The sequence below is a fragment of the Camelus bactrianus genome, chromosome 24, assembly GCF_048773025.1.
Source record: "Camelus bactrianus isolate YW-2024 breed Bactrian camel chromosome 24, ASM4877302v1, whole genome shotgun sequence".
Lineage (NCBI taxonomy): Eukaryota > Metazoa > Chordata > Mammalia > Artiodactyla > Camelidae > Camelus > Camelus bactrianus.
This window is the reverse complement of record NC_133562.1, coordinates 2,866,617-2,889,811: the sequence shown is the minus strand read 5'-3', so window position 1 is coordinate 2,889,811 and position 23,195 is coordinate 2,866,617. Positions and strand designations below refer to the sequence as shown.

Genomic DNA, 23,195 nt, shown 5'->3' with positions numbered 1-23,195 from the left:
TATAGATTGAGTTCCTTCCTTCCTTCACTTTGGGGAAATTTATTCCAAATTTAACTACGGACTTATGCTTGTACTGATTCTTCCAGCAACCTAAAATTCCTTTTGATTGGCTCTCTGAATCATTTCCAGGTTCTAGTGGAATCTTGCATTTGATTTAACGTATTTGGTTCTTCTAAATGGGAAGCTAATAGCGAGACTAGTCTCAGGACAGACAAGCTTTGAAGTCCTGTCATTTTAGGATACTAGTAACAAGGTCCTCACTGAGTTGTGTGCTCAGTAACCTTTGTGGCTTTGCCCCTGAGTTGTATTTGGAATGGCAGTTCAGAAACCCTTGCTAGCATTTGCAGCTTCAAAGCCATTAGCTACTCTTTCAGCCTGGCTACCTAATGCCTTAAGATACACTGTAAAAGGCCCATTTCAGATCTTGGTTCAAGGAATCGCCTAATGATACAAGTTGACGTTAAATCATTATGAGTTGAGTCAAAACTATTTAAAGAAATGAAGAGCTAGCCCAGAGTTGGAATTGATAAACAACAGGAACAGGACTTTACTAAATTTACACTAAATCTGTAGTCCCCCATGTAAAATTCATCTTGTAGCTTCTCATCTTGACTCATCTTATGAATTTCCCGAACTCTGAGAAGTCAGTGTGACTTATCACACCTTGAATACAGAAAAGAACAAAGATGCCGCAACCCTACCAAAGGAGCTCATGGTGCTGACTCCTCACTGGTCTAGGGGTCCAGCTGGTATCATCTTAGGGGCCAGCCTCAGATGGGACCAGCCACCCCCAGGTCCCCATCAGCAGGAACCATAACGGGGTTATCTTTGCCACGGAGCGGACGGGTTTGCAGCCTGCAAGCCAGCACATGCCAGGAAGAGAACCGAGCAGACTTTCTTCTCCACGCACGTGTATGAACGAAACAAGGGGAGAAACAGAAACACATAAAAGGCACAAACCCACCTGCAGAGAAACATTCCTGAAAAAATACATCACTAGAACCTAGGTTTTTTTCCTCAGATGGAGATTCATGAAATAGAAATTTGTTGCATATAGAAATTGGAATAGAGACTTTCTTGGGTTGTAAAGAGTGTTTGCTACTGATCGCTTTGAGTTTTATCAAGCTGGGCTGAGGTTGTGCTTTGCTTTAGAATTTTTCTTTCTATTCACTGCTTTAATAAGACTCATTACTGGAAGTTCCCTGAACAGTGGCCATGCTGGACTTTATGATCACTTCTGTAGTTGAACGAGGCCATGGTGTTGGCTCTTTGGGGGAAACGAGTCATCCTGGAAATGCATTTATGATGAGAGAAACTGTCATCTTATCCATATGTTTAACATGGTGATCTCTTTGGAAACAGAATTCAATGACCTAACCAGTACCTTTGATGCTTTGAAAGACATTCTTGACAGTGGAGTGCCTTCTGGGGCTTAGTTACTGCCTCTGGAGAGAATTTTAGCAAGTTGCTTTTAGTGGAAGAAAAAAAAATCCTTTGATGTCTATGGATCTGTTTGAGAAAATGAATTGTGTCCTAAAACAAACTGTGGGTCTCCCTCCTGGAGGAAGCCTAGGTTTGAAAGATGGCTTATTTCACAGATTTGAACACTGCAGACTCCTGTCAGGACGCTTTGTCATAGTAACCTGAATGAAACCAGTCTTACCAGCTCATTCCTGAAATGTTAGTCTTCTCTGTTTGGGTAATTGATGTTCTTGTAGCTCCTCCTGAGCGGAAGACCAGAGTGTTTGAAGGATGACCCTCTGGTTTGCCTTTCAGAACCCCCTGTTCCCATCGCGCCCCCACAGCTTGCCTCCGTGGGGGCCACCTACCTGTGGATCCAACTCAACGCCAACTCCATCAATGGGGACGGGCCCATCGTCGCCCGCGAGGTGGAGTACTGCACCGCCAGCGGGAGCTGGAATGACCGGCAGCCAGTGGACTCCACCAGTTACAAAATCGGGCATCTGGACCCGGACACGGAGTATGAGATCAGCGTGCTCCTCACCCGGCCCGGGGAGGGCGGCACCGGGTCTCCCGGGCCTGCACTCAGAACCAGAACCAAGTGTGCTGGTGAGTCTGGGGCTCCTGGGATGGGTTGTCATTGTCCTCTGCAATCTGACCTGCGGGCTCGGGGTTTATCAGGTGGCTCACACCCGTTCCTCGGCTCTGCCGGGATCCGGGATGGCCGCAAAAGTCCCTTCGCCTGTGGACTTCCGGACCTGGAGGCTTGGTATCTCTCAGGAGGTCTCCACCCGCTTTCCCTGTTCTTCATTTACACCCTCCTACGAGTAGCCCATAGTGCATACGGGACTTACTCTCAAGTTGACAGGAACTGTCTTTTTTAATGATGTCTGCTCAAGGGTTGGAGCCTCTGGCCCGGCCCCTCTGTTGTGCGCTCACTGCTTGTGTGCTCGCGGCCTGGGGGAGCTCTGGACGAATAGATTCCGTCTTCCAGGGTTTCAGCGCTGCCTTTTTATTGATGGGTGTTTAATGGAGGGGCTGCTTGCCAATAGCACGGGGCCCATTTGTAAAATAAGCAACGGTGATTTGTGGGCTGCGTGCAGTCTTTAAACTCCCAGATTGTAAAGTCTAATTGATTGTGCTGACCCCGCTCTGCGGCTTACACAGAGGCGGGGTTGATGGAGAGAGAAATGCAGAGTCTTCTAAAGCCCCAAACCCTGCGGAAAGCACCCGTTAGAGGTTGCAGTGCCTTTGCTGTCTGGCGACCCTCGGCCAGAAGTGAGAGAGAGCAGCTTGGGATGCTGACGGGCTCTTCGTTTAGATGAAAGAACTCTTGCATTGAATTGTGAGCCGAGGTGAGGAGACCCCATAAATTTTTATAGTGTTAATTGATTCTCTGGGTACCATTATTTAGGAGGACGCTAATCAATAGGTTGCATTTCCTTTTGAGTTTTATAAGTACTCGAGCACGAACAGTCTGGCCCTGCCTGGTAGGAGAAATGATTAAGTCTTAACAATTCTATCCGCTTCATTCTTTCTTCATAATTTGGAGTATTGAGTTTCCAGAAGCCCAAAACTCATGGGAAGAGTTCTGTTTTGTTGTTTTTGTTTGTTTGTTTGTTTGTTTGTTTTTAGTGGCTGTACCCTTTTTTTTTTAATTGAAGTAGAGTTGATTTGAAAAAGTTCTGGTTTTTTAATTGTATTTATTTTTATTTTAATTAATTCATTTTGTTGACAGGGAGGCAATTAGGTTTATTTATTTACTTATTTATTGTTTTTAATGGAAGTACTGGGAATTGAACCCAGGACCCCGTGCATGCTAAACAGGCACTCTGCCATCAAGCTATATACCCTCCCCTCCAAAATTCTGGCTCTGTAAAAATATATTTGTTAGAAAAGGAACAGGACCCTTTTTCTTCTGGAGGATACATGCTGTTTGGGGGCAATGACGGTCCTGCCTTGTCTACCCAGGTCTGTTTCCAAGGAAACTGGGGTCCCGTGCCCAGAAGCTCCCATCGCCCTCAGCGCAGGGTCTCTGGGACAAGAACCGTGGTGATTCCTGCAGCCGCACTGGGTGGTTCCCAGGAAAAAGGAATTTGATAACACTTTCTCTTCCTCACTTGCCAAAACTATGTCATCTCTCCTCTCTGTTTAGATGAATAAAATGACCCTTCCTTTTTTGATGTAATTTATCACCTGTTGTAATGCAAACAGCAGCTGTTTGTAACACCATAGATATCGTTCAGAGGAATTGCTTTCAGATCTGTTATTTACTTTGCAACTGCCTTGTGACGTCTCTGGGGCTGATACCGTGACCCCCATTACTAGGGGCGGGGAAACGGAAACCCTGGTGGCCTGCTCTCCTCCAAGCATGATCTGCGGGCGGTCAGTTTGCTTTATTTCACTGCAGTGTTATTTTGAGGAATCCTGTTTGGGGCACGGTGATATATGGTCTTCCTTTCTCTCCAAAAGAGGGTTAGAATCCCACTGCCTCGGCTGGAGAGACGGTACCGTGTGTCTCATTCATCACTAACACCCCCCCACCAACCTAATGTTTTCAGTTCTGGTCTTTTTTACGTATTTTTTACATCTTTTCTCTTGGTTTTGTGCCTGTACATTTCAGGTATTGACACAATTATTATATACATTTCCCCTAAATATAATGCATGTGTCTTTGTCTTCAAGAAGCCTTTTTGGGACAGCTGCATGATGTGTAAATATAGAACCTTTCACAATAGGCCAGCAGTCCTGTTTAAGACATTAGACCCAATTTAGAGTGGATATTTGCATGCCACCCCTGTGTCTTGAGATGATACAGGACAACATGTGGGGGGAGAGGAGGGCCGTGTCCCAGGTCTCGGTTGAGTCCCTGGGACGTGCCCCACCAAGTGTGGGTCCTTGGCTTTGGGCAGGAAAGAATTCAAGAGTGAGCCACAGTTGAGTAAAGGTGGATTTATTCAGAGAGACACACGCTCCATAGACAGTGCAGGCTTCAAAAGGCAAGACAAAGGCCACGAGGTGTGGGGCTGTTAGTTTTTATGGGCTCAGTAACTTCATATGCTAACAAGTGGGAGGATTATTCCAGCTACTTTGGGGAAGGGGCTGGGATTCTCAGGAATTGGGCTACCGCCCACTTTTTGGCCTTTTATGGGCAGCCTTGAATTGTCCTGGTGCCTGTGGGAGTTCCGTTTACCGTGTTAACGTATTACGGTGAGCGTATAATGAAGCTTAAAGTCTGCTGGAAGTCAAGTCTCTCACCATCCTGGGCCTCAAGGCCTGCTGGGAGTTGAATTTTCCACCACCTTGGCGTTAATTGGTGTGTCATTCCCTGGATGGCTATGCCCTGCCCCCTTCCCTCCTGTCTCAAAAGCATTGACCTGACTTAAGCAAGGAGGCACGCTGCTAAAGCATGCTTTCTCCTAAAACATGCGGTGGTTGCTGTAGCAGGTGTGTCCTGCACGGGCCCTGAACGTTTTTGAAAAAGCGGTGGCTGAACAACTCAGTCTTAGGAAATAGAAGTATGTTAGGTGAGAGGGTCAAAGCGAGAAGTAAGGGGGGAGACACAGGGTAGGTGAGGGAAGTAGCGTCCAATGGGCCTTTCACTGTAGGAAGAAAGGCAGTTTCACCCTTCCTTGGCCCGAGACTTTGAGCAAACCTGCAGGGAAGCTTGGTGACTGCTCTGGTGAGCTGTGTGAAATTGTGACGAGCAGGAGAGCAGGACGGATTTGAGAGGAAGAAGGCGGGTACCGCAGGCTAAAGACTGAGAAGTGGGATACGGTTCCAGCCTGATCCTCAGGTGGTTTGCGGGCACTTAAGGTTCAGAGAGAGCCAGCCAGGGATCTCATAACCTGAGAGGGATGCTGGGCATTCTGCAAAGCAGATGGAAAATGGAAAACAGCCTCAGCCAGACAGGAACAGTGGATGAATCGAATAAGGGTGACACGCAGTAGGAGTAATTGTGCGTCATCGCATGGGATTGAAAAGGTCAGTTCCCTGCTGGCGTGGAGTCAGAATCATAAAATTTAGCTGCAGCACATTTAAAAAAGGAGATTGAGGATTTGGTTCAAATGCTTATGAATCTATAATATGGTCCATATTCTATTAATCACTCTGTAATGCTGTTTCCTCACTCCCCCACCCCCAAAAACCTTCTTTAATCTTAGGTTACATTAAGAAAGCAAACTCCCATATTGAAGGAAGTGATAGTCTTCCTTTCTACAAATGCCTGGTAGCCCCCCTATTATGGCACTTAGTTGTAGTCCCTGCATTTTAAGAGAGAGCACAAAATGGACCAGCTAGGGGCAGTGGGAAAAACTGAGAAAGCTGACGGAGAAGAGCAGGGTGTGCTACAGATTTCACCAGTGCTGAGTCATGTGTAGTGAGTTTCCAGTGGCTGATCCATTCAAGCAGAGCCTGATGTAGTGGAAGAAAATTTCCATATTCATAAGAGGATTAAGCTGGCCAACCCTGAATGTCTCTTCAACATGAAAATTCTGTGTTCCGTCTCTGATGAAATGGTCTGTTGTGTGGTTCCACCCTGGAAGTGTCTGCATTTACTTCTGTTTTATCCTTGCCCACATACTCCACAACCATGCTCATCGAGTCTTGCTCTGCAAGCCAGTGGAGGTCTGTGATGATGTTTGCAAAAATCTGAGCAAAACCAGGGGAAACAGTTAATTTTTCATATGACTAAATAGATTTAAATTTGAAAGAGTGACCCTAATGCTGAGCTTCCTGCCTGATTTTTATGCTAAAATACCACTGTCCTTAAATGGCAGCGCCTTTGGACTAGAGCCAGAGTAGGCAGTGAGAGATCAGGCTCTGGGACCGGGCTGCTGGGGTTTGAGTTTGGGCTCTGTCTATTTCTAGACAAGTGACCATGGGAAGACTGTGCACTTCTCTGCGTTGCTGTTGCATTATCTGTGGACCAGGCGTGGTGGTAACAGTGTGTATCCTGTATCTCCTAGTGTGGCCATGAAGCCTTAAGATGCTGAGATGCTAATTCATGTAAGGTGCCTAGAACAGAGACTTAATAGCAAGTAGTCAATAAAAGTTAACTGCCAGTGGAAAAAAATTTATCTTTTAACATGCTCATTCAAAAGAATGCGATGTTGGCAACCTGATTCCATTGCCTTACATTACTTACGTGGTAAATGGAAAATCAGAGGGACGCTGTTTCATATTTGGGCTCACATTTGAGCACATTTGGGCTGCAGTTGGGTGGCATCCAAGATGGACTCCAGTCTCTCATTTTTCCTGTTTAATCTGTTCCGTTTGGACAACTCTGTTCTCATGCCTGGGCTGCACCACTGAGACCCGTCCCATCATGTCTTGGTGACACCCATGAAATCGTAGTTTGCTTCTTGTGCTGAAATGGAAGGATCACTGTTCATTGCCTGTCTCTGAGCACTGGAATTGATTTCGTGTGCGGCTTGTCGACGTGATCTCATCACCGGGTCAGATTTCTTTCAAGAGTTGCACAGTAGCACACTGCCAGACCTCTTGCCTCTTGTGCTTCTGAAAATTATTTTCGGGTATCTGCACAGGCTCTGCACGTGGGACCTGATCGAGTCAGTTAGCTTCTCTGATTCTCTAAACAGCAGCCATGACACCAGCCCTGACAATATCAGAGGTGTTTCTGAAGATGAGGTGAGACATTTCCTGTAAAGGTATTTTACAAATGAGAAAATGCTCTGCCTCTATGGGCATTAAAAAATGATTATAGTCAGGAGTTAGTTTCAAGACCTATACACGTATCTAGTTATTTTCCAACTTTGCAGTGCAGCTATAGTTGGGAAACCTCAGAGAGTTGAAATTATTTTAGTATCCAGTGAAGCAAAATGCAATTTAGTTTGTGTTTTCTATCATATCTTACATTCTTCTAATTATGTGCCGTGTGTATATCACAAGTCATTAACTGGTAGCTACTTGAAAAAGAGAAATGAGTGATGCTGTTAGATTGATTTTCACAGTGGACTTCTTGTGTGTTTTATTTTGGGATATTGCTTTTTATGTATCCTGGTTATTGTTTAACTGTGGTTAAGTGGCTTGCTAATAACTGGCCTCAGGAGTTAAAGAAGGATGATGGTAAACTAATGACTTACCGATTAAGAACGGTGAGAGTGGAAAAAAGCTTAACTGAAATGTGTTCTTTAGAGTTAATATAACTGAAAAATATTTGCAAGAAGAATGCTTGCGCTGTTTAAAACATTTATTCGTAAGATATTCACTAAGCACCCACATTTGCAAGGCTCTGTTCCAGGCCCTGAAGGCAGAACAATAAGACAAGATCCAGCTTTCAGAGGGAGGGAGGGAGGGATGAAGTGTACAGACGATAAATAAACGTGTGTATGTATGTATATACACATAGCTGCATGTGTAATATGATAAATGCTATGAAGAGAAACAGAGAAAGAGATGGAGAATGGAAAGGTAGGATATTTTTAAATTAGGTTTTAATTTTTAATCGTGATAAAATTTATCACTTTAACCATTTCTGAGGGTGCAGTTCAATAGTGTTAAGTACATTCAACTAATGCCCAGGACTTCTTCATCCTGCCAAACTGAAACTCAGCACTCACTCCCTGTTCTTCCCACTGCCCAGCCCCCGGCCACCACCATTCTACTTTCTGTCTGTATGAGTTTGACTCCTCGAGGTCCCTCATGTGAGTGGAATCACACAGAATTTGCCCTCTAGTGACTGGCAATGTCTTCAAGGTTCATTCGTATTATAGCGTATGTGATTGCACCTTTTTAATTACTCTGATAATGTTGCACGGTGTGTACTTACATTGTGTGATTCTTTGTAAACCACTTTGAGACCTTAAGCAATGATACTGGTTTTCCATGAATAATTCTCAATGTTTAAAACAACAAGGTCCTACTGTATAGCACAGGGAACTATATTCAGTATTTTGTAGTAGTCTATGAAAAAGAATATGTAAATTATCTATCTATCTATCTATCTATCTATATATATATATATATATATCTGAAAATACAACTGAATCACTATGCTGTACACCAGAAATTAACACAACATGGTAAACCAACTATACTTCAATAAGAAAAAGAAAAATAAAAAAGATTACAGGCAAAGAATAGTTATGACAATAAGAAAAATAAAATCAAGGCTTCCTGAAAAAAATTCTCAGTGTTTAAGAATGCTTCATCCTTCTGACTTGTGGAAATCTTGCCTCCTAGAAGAGGGTTGAAGTACACAAACGTGCTAAGTCAGAGGGGTACCGCCATCCCATCAACAGTCAGCCTTCTGTTTGTTAGGAGTAACGAGTGAGAAGAAAGCAGAGAGTTTTTAAAAATAATGAACTTTCAACTAGTCAGGGAGGGTACATTTTATACCTAGTTGCATAGAGGTATATAGCGGTTTTATATATGCCTCGTTAGAACCTCTTCTGTAACCGTAGTAAGAACTTCAAATATGTGTTACGTTAAAATTCATTTCCATTCTACTCCGGTGGTTCGATAGCCTGCAGGCCCATCTACCTTATCTGAATGGCTCTCAGTGACACGAGATACGGGCCATACTGTTTATCTGCTTCAAGTCATTTCACCGTCCAGGGCCCTTTGGCCTGGGGAGAGTGGGTCTGTGCTGGGCTTCGTGTGATGTGTGTTTTTGTGTGTCTCCTGTCCTTTTTGATGGCGACTGGATCAGGTGCGTCTGTGTGGCTCTCCCACGCCCTGGCCGCGTGCTCTCGGATGACGACATACTTAGCACAGGAACAAGGGGGCCCTCAGGGCATCCTCCACGCAGAGGCCTGCTTCCCTGGCGGTGGGAATGTTCTACTAACTGCAGGGTTAATGTTCTGCGTTGCCTTTCATCATACTCCCTGAGAGCATCCCCAGCATGCTTTATGTAGGAGCACGCTGGGTCCCACCAGGCCCGGTCTAAATCTTGCGAGACTAGGGCTCGTATTGGTTTTGAAGTATTGATTCACTGTGTTTGCTGAATGTGACACTGGAGTGATTCATTTTAAATACACTTGAATGTGAGTCACATGGGAGATGAATAGTGATGGTTTCTTGGCCAAAGGGCCTCTCATGTGGCCCAAATTGCTGCATTCCACTGAAGGCGGACCTCTCTGTGTCTTTTTATTTATCATTCTTGGTTCCTCTCATGGGAGCAGAAGAGACGTTCTGGTTGGAAGGGGGCTGATCTGAAATTAAACCCTGCCAAACACTTAATTTGTTTTCTTCCTAAATCAAGGCTAGCCAGGACAGCACACAACTGTTACTAGCATTGCAGTATGTATTTGGACTCACACGGGTGACCACGGGCACTTGGGGGCAGGAGGGAGCTCCTCTAAGCTGTGACAAAGGCTGATATTCAGAATGAATACAGGCCAAAGACCTCACTGGATGGAACAGAATTTATTTTTAATTTAGGTTTATTTACTAGGGAAGAAACTAAAGTGCGCTCATTCTAATTCTAAAACAGCTCTGCCAGAGGGCAACAAGTTTTTAATGCATTTCTCACACAGTAAATCATTAAGAACCTTTGTTAATTATAAACATTAAAAGGGCTTAAGAAGGATCTCCCCTATTAGACTGCAGATGCAAATACACAGCATCGGGCGGGGTCCCTCTCTGCCAGAGGACAGGAACGCAGAAGCAATGCGGCACCATTTTTATTATAACATTTTCAGTCCCTTCCTTACAGGCCTCGTGCCCCAGAGGCTCTGCATACAAACCTCAAGTCCTGCTTTAAACTCGGGGTCAGCACTTTCCCTGGTCTGAGCCCAAGGCCATGGCAGCGGCAGGCGGGAGGGGATACAGTCGAGCTACTGGAGCAGTCCTGGATGAGAGGTTGGAGGTGCCTCTAAAAAGACCAGACAAGTGGAGGTGGCGGCTTTCAGAGTCATCGTGGCCCCGACTTCATGACTCTTAAGTGCGGGGATAGTTCTCCAGAAGCTGTCGAGCAGGCCCCTCGTCTGTGAAGAGTGATACTAACAGCACTTCTAGGCGTGATATTGAAGTCTTGGCGGGCAGCTCCCCTCGTGGCTTTGAATAAACGGAGGAGGCAGAGACGTTTAAGAGGGAGATTTGGGGATTATCAGGAAGAGCCTATGGCCTCCCCTGGCAGTGCCTCTGATGGGCCATTTAACACTGAAAAAAAATCACAGAACCCATCTAAGCCACACTTCGTACATCTTATCAATGAGGGAATTGCCCAGGTTCCTGGTTCTAGGGCTCTGATTCCATCAGTCCCTGTCAGGCCCTTTGCTGTCATAGAGAAACATTCCTGTGGCCAGTGATGGTCCCTTACCAAGCGCTGACTGCAGCCTGTTGAGTGTGGTCCTAAGGTGATGCCTCCACTTCCCACGGAGGCATCTTCTAGAAAAAGGATGATACCTACTAAATCTTATTTGGACAGTTTTAAAGAGACCCTAGGTCATCTAAATCTTCCCACAAATCTCATATATTTAGTAAAAAGAAATGTGCTGATAATGAAATTACTAATTTTTATTAGAGGAAAAGCCTTAGTTCCTTATCAGACTCATGATGCAGAGTTCTGTGTTGTGGCCTCTGTGTAGGTGCTTAAGATAACACCTCATAATCACTGTGCACTGCATGTTTTTTGTCAGGACTTAGAACGTCGCTGACCACTCTGGATTATCACAGAGGTTGGTCAGTTGTCACTGCCTTTGTCAGTGTTTTAGACACACTCAGAGAAGACAGTGTCCATTGTTGGTTAACTTCTTCCACTTTGAAGACTGACTGACTTGGGTTGAGTGAGGCTTCTGTCACTAATAGCTAAAAAATATCTCAACAAACTACTTAACCTAAGAACCTACATTTCTAATAACTCTAGTCTTTTTTCTTCTCAGTTAGCACCTTTCTTCACAGCACTGTTGGGAGAATTAAATGTGCTAAATGCATGAAAAACAGTTAGCCGAGAACTTTGCTTACCTGATGCACGCTGAGTTCTAAGTAGACCTGCTTGCAAATTCTGATCAAATTAATACACTTATTACAACTGTAGACACAGACTACTATGGCGAAATCCTCCAATAGGACTTCTAAGCAGGTCAGTCGGGTTTTGTTGGACACACTCATCAAGTTGCACGTTGCTTTAAGTAAAACAAAAAATAGGTATATGTCCTTAAGCTAATGTCAAAAAATCAACTATATGTCAAAAAAAAGACAAACCAAAAAACTGATGGAAAGTTCACTGGAACCTGGGGAACCATATTCTGACTCTTGCCAGTGTTGTCAGGATAGGAAAAATCACAATGACCCAAAGTCCCTGAAAGGGTTGCAAAGGACATAGGATAACTATGAACGCTTTATTCATATATGAGCTGTTAGCCTGCAGACGTGGGCGTAGTGCCATTATTAGTGACTTGGTGAGCCCTTTTGACACTTTGGCCATTTGAAGCGTCCTGCCCCAGACCCTGACCCCTCTGAGTTTTCTCGGAACACACAGAGCTGGACAGCCACGGTTTGATTAGAGCAGTGGGGCAGCGTCTGCAGTACGACCGAGGCGTCCTTGCTCACTTACCTGCAGATGTCAGAAAGTAGAGGACACTCACTGAAGGAGACAGGGATGAGAATCCGGATACTGTGGACCTAAGGGACTGAAGTACGCAGGCAAATTCCTCCCCTCGGGGCTGCTTCTGAGACGGGCTTACCTGGATTCTCTGCCCTGACCCAAGAGCAGGAAGAACTTGGTATTGAGGACGTTTCAGGAAAAGTTCCTGCACCCTTTGCTCACCAAGTATGCTCTGTGTCTGGGCCTCAGACTCAGCACGGCCAAAACCAATTTAGTGAATTGGGAAATGGATGGATTTTCTCTGCGACCTTGTACGTCCCGAGGGCTTCCATCCGTTCTTGCCTTGGCAAGCTCAGACTCATCCTCCTTCTGTCAAACCAGCTCTCTGCTTACGTGTCCCCACTCATGTGGAAGGTAACTCATCGGAACACATTCAAATGCATTTGGCCTCCAATTAGAATTTGTCTGCTCCATCTGTAAGGATAATACCACTCATGTTGTTAAAAATTAAATTAACAAGAAGTAAAATAAATGAGAGCTAAAACTTGCAGAGTAATAGCAACAGATTATGAAAGCGTGATATGTCAAAATTTTAGTTTATGAGGGTTAAACATGTTCCTTTGTTTGTGTAATATTCTTAAAAATTAATTTTAAGAATATAAAGAACTGGTAATTACCTATTAGAATAAATTGCGAGTGAATAGAAAGCTTTAAAAATGAATAATGCATATAAATGAAATTAAAACTACAAATGCCGGAAATTTTATTAGGAAGTACGGTTATATCTATTATTAAAATAAGGAAGATAATAGAACTGTTTGAGATCAAAATTGCTGATCTCTCATCCATGTTATTACTTCTGTAGAGTGAATAATGTAAGTAATATAACTATTCAGGTAAAATATTTCTATTGACCAAAAAGCAATATTTCTTCTTACAGATCTAGACAAGCGACTGTTGACATGCATTTATAGTTGGCGTCGAAAACTCTTTGTACAATATATTACCGATAGGCAAGATACAGATATTAAAATACATTTTTAGGTATTATATATTGTTATTCACGATTCTTTACCTATATTGTATTGCTTTTTAGATGGCTCATGAATTCATCATAAATAATATTTTGTTTGTTAATGTTTATATTTTATTAATGATTTATTTTAATTACTGAAGTCAGAGGTACCAATTAAGAAGGCAAAAGCACAGACATAGAGAATGTAGAAATTCATAGATCTTGTCTTGCTTTCTGTTCCTTCCCTGGGGACAGTGCTCTCTGGTGTTTATCTCTCCACATCTCTCTCTGTGCGCATTTGGATGTACAAACATCAGTCTGTGCTCCAGGCCTGTTACTTAGGAATTCTGACAACACGAGATTGTACTGTACCTGGGATTCTGCAGTTTGACTTGACATCTGTCAGTCTTCTCTCAGCATCTCTCTAGTTGCCAGAGTCTACTGCAATATTTTTGTATTTAACTCATTCTTAGTAGTAGCTGTGCATTATTCTGGAATACAGATACCCCAACTATTTAGTCCTTCCTGTTTTGTTGGATGGTCGTTGTTTTTTTCTGTTAAAAGGAATATTTCAATAAATATCTATCAATATATCCCCTTTTATTAAAATACCCTTTGTTTCTGTAGGTTACACTTTTAAGGTAGAATTGGTGGGCCAAAGATGTGTACATTTAAGATTTTAGTTGATTTTGTCAGGTTACTTTCCAGAAGGTGCTAGCAAGTTAAACTCCATCAGCAAGGTGTGGGAATGTTAGCTTCTGTATTTGCTTTTGAGCATGGACTGTTAATGATCCTTTACTGTGTGTTACCAGTTATCAGTTTAGAAATGGTGTGTTACTATATTTGCATTTTACTATTTTTTTGTGTATGTATTGACTGTATTTTTTAATCATCAAATTATCTATTTCTATTCTAAGGATGTTAGTCCAGTCTTTCCTTTTTCAGTTTGTAGGAGTGTTTTATATAGCAGGGTTATTAACCATTTGTCTGTTACATGTTTTCTAAGTATTATTCCTTATTCTACCATTTGTCTCTTGACTTTATTCATGGTAGATTTTCTTAGAGAGGAATGTTTGGTTACATCTATCAATCATAGCCTTTAGGACTACCCATATAGTGTTAATATGTAATTAGAGTGTCACTAGAATTTAAATGAATCCAAACATACATTAATTTATTCTAGGTAGATGGTCAGCTATGCAGTAACTTTTACTAATTATCATTTTTCCTAGTGGCTTGTTTTCCAGTATTGTTTCAGAAGGTATTTTCCACATTTTCTTTGAATTTTTTAAAAATAGTTCATTTTCACACTTCAGTCTTCAACCACTGAAATTCTGGTCAGGACTTACAAAGAAGACTACGGGCTAGAGAGGCTTCTGGGAAAGGTTCCTTCAGTGATGTAAAAGAGAAAGGGTCCTTTCTCACCTTTGGATGTTATGTGATGTGGCATCCAGGAATGCAGCGGGCGTCGGGTGACCACAGGGGAACTGGGAGAAGGACAGGCACTGTGAAAGCTGAGTAGATGTACTGAATCACAATACCCTCCACACTTTATTTTGGTTTGCTTGCTTTCTCTTTCTTCCTTCCTCTCTCCTCCCCTCCTTCCTTCCCCACCCCCTCCCTTCCTCCTTTCTTTATTCAACAAGTAGTTATGGAGCCCCTCTTATTTGATAGGTACTCTCCTGGGTGTGGGGGGACACAGTGGTAAAACACCAGCCCCCCAGCCCTCACGGGCACAGGTTCTGAGTTACAAAGTCCCCCACTGGTTTGCAGCACATGTACCTATTTGCTTGGAGCAAAGCTTGCAGAGATTCCCAGAACTGTTGTAGGGAGGAGGTTCTAAAAGGAAACACAGACATCAGGGCACACAGGAGCTTTACATATAAATTGTTTTAATTGGGATATTTTGGGCTGCAAGAACAAAAAGGCATCTCATACAGACTAACCACAAAGGAAATGCATCAAAGTGGAGTAACAGGAAGCCTGTGGACAAGTCACACTTTGCAGTTTATTACCAGGAACGTGAGTCCCTTCCAGATCTCTCCTGCACTGGCTTCAGCCCGGAGCTGTAAGGTGGCTTTTAGAAGCATCTAGGAAAACATGCTTTGTTCAAATCTGGCTGAGGAAAGAGAGAAGCATTTTCCTAAACTAGAGTCTTAACTCTTCTTTCAGTTTGTTAGACCAATTAGAGACCAGTGAAAACAACCGGGAAATTTTTATGAGTTGATTGACTTGGTGTTTTTATTCTCAAACTTTAATGTGCTTTAGTGATATTGGTACACATCAGAATCACCTGGAAGGCTTTTAAAAGATAGATCACTGGGCCCCACTCCAGATTTTGGGGTCTGGCTCCAGAATTTATATTCCTAACAAATTCCCCAGTGATGCTGAACTACTGGTTGAGACTGGTTTGGAGAAATAAAGATACAGTCTTGCACTGTACACTTATTACTGTGGCCAAAATCTAGGAAATGGACACCACCACCTGCTGGGTGTGGAGCAACTGGAGCTCTCGTTCGTGGCTGATGGGAATGCAGGACGGTGCAGCCACTTTGGAAGACAGCTCTGCACTTTCTTAGAAAGCTAGACGTACATTACCACACCATTCAGCTGTAGAGCTTCTTGGTATTCACCCAAAGGAGTCAAAACCTTATGTCCCCACAAAAACCTGCACAAAGGTATTACAGCAGCTTTATTCCTAATTGACAGAACCAAGATGTCCTTGTGTAGGTGAATGGATAAACAAACTGGGGTACATACAGACAAATGAGTATTATTCAGTGCTAAAAAGAAATGAGCTATCAAGACATGAAAAGATAGGAAGGAGATTTAAATGCATACTACCAAGTGAAGGAAGCCAATCTGGAAAGGCTATGTATGTATGATTCCAACTCTTTGACATTCTGGAAAAGGCAAAACTAAAGAGACAGTAAAAAGATCAGTGGTTGCCAGGAGTTGGAGGGAGGGGTGAACAGACAGAACACAGGACTTTTAGGGTAATGAGAATACTCTGTATGATACTGCAGTGGTGGATACATGCCATTGTACATTTGTCCAAACCCACGGGATGGAGGACGCCAAGAATGAACTGTTAACGTAAGCTGTGGACTCTGGGTGATGATGACGTGTCGGTGTAGGTTCATCAGTGGTGGCAGACGTACCATCTGGTGGTGTGAGCTGGTAAAGGGGGAGGCTGTGCTTGCATAGGGCAAGGGATATGTGGGAAATCTGTACTCCTGCCTAAATTTTGCTGTGAATCTAAAACTGCTCTAAAAGAAAAGAAAAGAAAGATGTATCTTTGGGTTGGGGGATGGGATGAGCCATCCCTGGGCCACGAGGTGTAAAGAAGTAAGTAGCTGAGTGAAATCAGGGGTTTGGGGACCTACCGGGAAGGGAAGCAGTTTAATGCGAGCGAGCAACAGAGTGTCCATTAGACAGTCGCTATGAACGGGATGCAGTATTTTAGTCAAATAACGATTGAGAAATTGGGTAAGGTTTATTTCTGATCTTGAGTAAATGTGTTCCAGGTTGTAAGTACTGTCTATGAGTAAGAATTGGGATCTGCAAAGAAACTTGCTTTAAAAAAAAAAGCTTGATTTGAGCAGGATACTGAAAGTATTGGCTTTAGGGATCAGTTGGAGATCTGTTCTTCTTACTTAGTGTGGATTTAACCTCGAGTCCACTTGTAACAGGAGACATTTATAATACCTGAACTGTTTAGGGGATGTTGGGGTACAGCTCTCTGGGGCCTCTCACGCTTCTGCGCATATCGCCAGCAGAGGCGCTGATGGCCTTTGTTCTGGGCTGTCTTCTCAGGGATGCTGGGAGAGTGAGCAGCCTTGAGGGACAGCGGCGATGCCTCCTGCTGGAGCAGAGGGCAGGCTGTCTTCCTGTTCAGTGTAATGAAGACAATACCTCTCTCTGGAGCAAAGGGCAGACAGATGCGCTTACCTGCAAATAAGAGATGTGGATTCCCTGCCCTCAGGGCTCCTCAGGGGAACACAAACTATTGCTTGTGCAGTGTGGCTTGGACCCTCACTGTTGCCTCATGGGACTTCGGGGCCAAGAGGACCAGAGAGCTTGGAGCCAATGCTACTCATGTTGGTAGTAATCAAGCCCTTCGTTTCTGACCCAGGAATCTCATGTCTTCTGCTCACATCCAAGAAAGTCAGGCAGCTAACTTGTTCATTTGAAAGTTGAGTAAAATCTGAGACTCTCGAGAGTTCTTGACAATAAATACTTAGAAGAAAAAAAATTAGTTCTTTATAACTTCATCTGACGCCGGCATTTTGATAAGTAGGAGATCAGACCTGGACAAGTAAAACAGCTTGCTCAAGTGCACAGCGAGTCTGTGTACACAAGTGCGCGGCGAGTCCGCGGCAAGCACTTCTCATGTCAACAGAGAATCAGAGCGGACACAACCGAGTGGGGTGGTCAGCTGTAGACAGCACAGCGCCGTAAGCTGACAGGTGATTCAACACCAAGAGGTACTTGGACGAATGAAAGAGCGTTACCGCCCGCGGTCATTGGACTGTGCCTCTGCTGAGAACTGCCAAGTGGGAGTAGTTGTCCGCCTCTGTTTTCCCTCCATTGGTGTGTTTGCTGGTTACCGCCGTCCTGGGGCCGGATGCCAGTGTACTTTCTATTACAGAGCAGAGCTCTGTTTGACCACAGGTATTAAGTATGCCTCGCAGCCGATAGGATGTGCAGACGTAGCCAGGTGATCACGTTACATGTTTTGCCCTCCGTGAAGCTCCGGCATGTTCGCGAGACCATCTCTCTCCCTTACTGGGCGGGTGTCATTAGCATGGCTGTTTTGGTTTTACACGGTAGCACGTATCTTTTTCCCTTTTGAAAGAATTTCTCTGCAGTGCTGTGAAATCGTAACTCATCTATATTTTATCAATAGTATCCCTGACCCTGACAGTGTACTGGTCACATCTCAGCCTCAGATCTTACAAAGTTTATATCATAATAGTCAGGTTTGGATATGGACTGTTACGAAGGTCTGTGAGCAGATGAAAGGGTATTCTTTCCTATAAATTCCAATACGGTTTCATCATTTTTTTTTTTTTTTTTTACAAACAAAGACACATCGCTCCACCCTCAGAACTGCCTAGAGTGACTTTTAAAAACAAAGCTTCACCTGGGAAGCTGGCAGAACATGGCTCTGTGTTCTCCACCTGTGTTGCCGCTGCGCTATAGGCCAGTGACCAAGAACACTGAATGCTACCTGGGTGACCTGTCTGTAAGCTGGGTGTTAATTCCCCTGTGGCCATAAGCTCTTGCTGTAGCCAAAGTGAAAATAAAAGTGAGGCCAGAGAGAGGGCTTCTGCAGATGGTCTGGAAAGACCAGCCCACAGAGGAAATCCTTGACACCCCCCCCCCCCCCAGTTGTAGGTTCCTCCTCTGGCCACCCTTGTGTGACTCTCTCTAAGTATATAAAACACACAAATGTCCCAGGAAGCCTGCAATTCCTGAGATGACCTCTAAAGAAATCGGCAATATCAGTTACTCAGTATATAAGATTATCGGGGGTCTGGGAAGACAGACTCCAACAGCCGCCAACTATAATTCTTCCTCCTAAGTTTGTCACCTGGGCATCCTTGGGAACATTTTAATAATAGGTTGAGAAAAGTAGACCTAAGCTTCTCTTCTGGACAGATTATGAATCTGAAGTATTTCATTTGACACGGAGAGTTAACATGTCACATGACGTATTTATTAGTCCAGATGAAAAATGTTTAAAAATGACGTTTAACTTCTTTTTCCAAAGAGAGTGTGGAGGCCACAATATATCTGCATTACTCATCTTTGTTTCAGCAGTTTATGCTCGGAAAAGGATATCATTTTGAATAATTGATAGCAGAAATGAACTATAAAATAAAAAAAGGAGAATGTCCCCTGACAGCTTTACGCAGAACATCTTTGATTTGTTTCCATTTTAAACTTGTAAGACATTAGATGCCCGATTCAGGAGAACTTGTTTCCATGCGTTTGACACTAAGGCTTTTTGCTTGTGGTCCATGTGGCTCCTGATTCCCAGGAAAACATGGGCAGTGAACATTGTCAGGGCTCGTAACTTACGGGGCACACATAGGAAGCCCATAACTTGTGGGGATTATGCGGGAAAGAACCTATACTGAGCTATGTGGGTGGTGGGTCAGGGTCTCAGGACGGACAGACTCTTTAGAAATGTGATGTTGGTCCCCACAACTGGGCATCCTGTGGCCCAGGCAAGTTGACACATCAAATTAACCATCACAATCATGAATGCCAGAAATTTACGTTTAATTTGTAGACAGCTGAATGTGGTGCTGAACTTAGACAAAAGTTTGTATGAGAGAAACTATTAGGAAATACATTTATTAAAGTGACACATGCATCTAATTAATCAAATCCATTTGTTTATGCTAGTCTATTTGATTTAATATGCTTTTACTGTGTGTCAGTAAGAAATGGTATGTTTGGATTTTTACACGTGTGTTTAACAGAATTCTCATGTCTTGTGAGAGCCTTGCCTCAATTCACGCATTTATTTTTACGCAAAAATAATTACTGATACAGTACTGAGTCCAAGTTAAGCAAAGAAATAATCACCCTCTATGAGCTGGAGGTAAGACCCTGGGGAGTAAATACTTGTGTTTATGGACATTAGTCTAAAGTGAGATCTTAGACCAGGTTTGATAGACGCACAGAGGTGCACCTTACAAAGGCTGCCTCGCCCACTGTAAACCACACGTTGTGAAGGAACCAAGATCTCCAGTTCTGGATGGCAGTGTCCCCAGCTGTCCCCGAGCAGGATGTCAGCAGGCTCAGATTTCTTTCTACTTTTCCAAAGACTTATTCACCGTCTCTGGGGGCAGTGGGCACTAGAATAAACTTTTCAAGTTGGAACGCAGCACGTGGCTTTAAGACAGAGGAAGAAAGGTGGTTGGGATGAACTGGTGAGACATTGCGGGCTTCAGGAAAGAGAATGCCATTTCCAAAATGTTTAGTGGAAAAATGGCATCTTAGAGCCAACTGCAGATGTCTGACTTGAGGGAGAAGACTGAGCACGGAAGCTTTGAGAGAGAGTGGAGGAGCGAGCTCCAGGCAGCCTGGGCCTGAGACCATCGGCCAGAAGCTGCCTCCGTCACTTTCCATCCTTGACGATGTGGATGCGGGAAGGCATCATCCGAACTCTGCTGAGCAGGGCCAGCCCTTCCCGTTCCTGTGTCCCCTGATGGGGTACTGCTGGAAGTTGTCCCCCCAACCTCGGAGACTCCAGGATGGAGCTCTGCGTGTGCCTGGGTGTCGGAGTCTTTGCTGCCAAAACTGCTGGGATCATTCCTTCCACCTCCCAGTTTTGAACGGCACGAATCATCGGCCAAAACCCACAGTGATAATTTGTGTGTGTGCGTGTGTGTGTGTGTGTGTGTGTGTGTGGCCTGAAAGTTTTATTGGAAGTGCCATAGAAATGAACAAAAGCTGCTGAGAGAGGCACCACCACTCAGGCAGGTTTTCTGGTCCCAGGAGGCTGCGTGAAAAGTACTTTTTTTTATTCTTCCCGCTATCAACCTTCATACACACCAACTTTACTAACTTCAGAGGGCTGTCTTCAGATACATACTCCAAAATTAGGACCAATGATGAAGTGATTTCAAGGATCCCGGAATCAGATCTGCACTGCCTGTGAATCTTCCATCTCATTTTCTGCACCAGTCTCCTCTCGGGGCCAGCAGTGTCCCTGCTGATGGCCTTCCTTTGCTGAGTTCTAGCAGCAGGTTGGCCCGATGAGGCTGACTGATGTCAGGTAGCTCTGGCAGGAAAACCTGCCGGCAGAAGGCTTGAAGACTGGCCTCACTGCACGAGCAGTATTCTACCAGTGTTAACACATTTATGGCTCTCGGCACCAGAGTTCACTGTCAGCACCTGCTGAGCATTAAAATTGATGTTTTTCTTTGGTTCCTTAAGCAGTTCTGCTTCACCTAATGCCGTGAAGGTTCAGAATTTTAAGAGTTACCGTTGAATGTTGAGAACTGCTCCTGATGATTTTGGCCGTCAGTGGACCCCGTGGGATGAGATAATAGGAAAATTGCAGGTAGGTCATGTGTCCACGTGCATTCAAGCTGTATTTAGATTTACGAAGCCCTCCCCGGAGGCAGAAACACTGCCAAGGGGTCGGACGGTCTGCTCTTGTGGAAGATAAAGGAGTTAACAGTGGGGTGGGACCCCGTGTTTGAGAGTCTGTAGTCCACCTGCCGTTGACGACCGAGGCTTCATTCTGAAAATGGAAATGATGACATTGAATGGAAAACTCTGTTACATTGTGTCACACACTGTGATTTTTTTCTGGCTTGTTACCTGACAGTTAAAGATGTTAAGAGAGGAACCCATCCTGACCCTTCTGATTAATTTGGATTCCCCTCAGTAACTGCCTTCTGAACGTGCCTCCCCACGTGTGGCTGTCCTCACCTTTAAAGGGGCAGCACATCTTGCCTATTCTTTAGGGCGCATGTAATATCTAGGAAATACTTCTGTGGGAACTGTCCCTGGGCTACATCTGAAGGAGCTGCAGGGTGGCTCGTCTTTGAAGGAAGGGAACTCTGTGCAGTGGCATTAACCTGGTTAATCACAGGTGGATGCCGCTGCCAGGCTACCAGCCAATCAGAGCCCACTCGCTCCTCCTCCCCAGACGCTGCAGAGTATCCTGTATCAACAGTGAGGGGTGGGCTGTTCAGCTCTGTACAGGCTGTTTCTGACAAATCAATGAACAGCGTAACTATGGGAAAATTAAGGACGATGGTGACGGTTGGCAAAAGGTTAGATCGTTCCGCTTAAAAATCTGAAAAGAAAACCCCCTTTTCCATTTTGCACATTTAAATAAAAGGCCTTGACTTAGTGTTTTTAGGAAGAGGTAATTAAGGAAGGAGAGAAGAAAATGTTCCCTTTCCTGGCGCTTGAGTGCCTTGGTTCACCACTTAAATAAGCACTGATGCTATTTCTTGGTGTTCCGGGTGACTTAGGGTTTAATAATGTGGTTGGTTGACAGAGGAAAACATAATGGATTGTCCTCTGACTTCACGTAGCTTTGGATGCATGTGGCTCCTTTTCTCTGAAGTTTTCGAGGTTGGCTGGCAGAGCGGCGTTGGTGCTGGAAACTGGCTCCGGGTGCTGGTCTCCATGGAAACGAGCACGTGCTCGCGACCCACCCAGACGTCATCCCTTCCACCTCCACAGGCACCGCGAGTATGAAAGGACACAAGAGAGAAATCCTGCCTGCTCAGAGTTTAGAGTCTAGGAGGGAAAGCAGAGAATAAAAATTAAATGCTTAATACGAATTTAAGTGAGGACGGTGTAGCTCAGTGGTAGAGTGTGTGCTTAGCATGCACGATGTCCTGGGTTCAATCCCCAGTACCTCTGTTAAAACTCATAACAAATAAACCTTATTTACCTCCACCCTCCCCCAAAAAAGACTGTAAGGAGGCCGAGGACCTGCCCCGAAGCGGGTTAGCCGTGGCCCCAGGAAAAGCCTTCCGAGGAGGCTTGGGGCTTAGATGGAGCCTTGAAAGACAGGCAGTTCTTGAAGACGTATCAGCAAGATGAAGGGAGGGGAGCAAGGACATTCCAAACGAGGGAGCGTGTCCGGTATCCTTCCTCCCTTGTCAGTCTGTCCTGTGTGCTGGGCAAGACCTAGCGGTGAAGTATGGAAAGTATGGGGCTTGATGCCTGGTCCTTAAGGTGCTTCATAAATATTAGCTGTCATTTTGAAGAATTATGGTTAAAAGATGAGGTGTCATGAGGCAGTGAATAAAGCAGTTGTATTTCCTTGGCTTCTACAATTTTTTTTTTAATAACCTGAAGCCTGGAAGAGTCCGTCACCCACTCTAGTTGGAACCCTACTCTGCCACCAGGTAGCTAATAAACTAAATAATATCACCTTTTCCTTTAAGCCTCACTTTTCTGCCATGGGAAACGTGTCAGTGGGACTACTTGATGTCTGTGGTACCTTCCACTTTGGAATAGAGTGATTTGCTTTGTTATAATAAATGAGAGAAACGGACTGGAGACAACAGAGTTAAAGGAGTCTGTGGATTTCTTTTCCTGATGTGTATTTTTCAAAGAAAAAGTATCACCTATTGGAATGGAAACTTACTTTATATTCCTACTCGTAGCAAAAGACTAAATTATTTGGGAATTAAATTTAAAAGAACAGGTATGCAGATT

The 23,195-nt window shown here is 44.2% G+C and overlaps 1 protein-coding gene across 2 annotated transcripts in view; it reads left to right on the top strand.

Annotated features, from left to right (window-relative positions):
* PTPRM (protein tyrosine phosphatase receptor type M) overlaps positions 1–23,195 on the top strand; it is a 605,027-nt gene that overhangs the window by 284,490 nt on the left and 297,342 nt on the right. For both annotated transcript variants that reach the window (XM_074352449.1, XM_074352450.1), the window contains exon 7: positions 1,777–2,070. In XM_074352449.1, the coding sequence (XP_074208550.1) occupies positions 1,777–2,070 (294 nt within the window). The remainder of the gene's footprint in view (positions 1–1,776; positions 2,071–23,195) is intronic.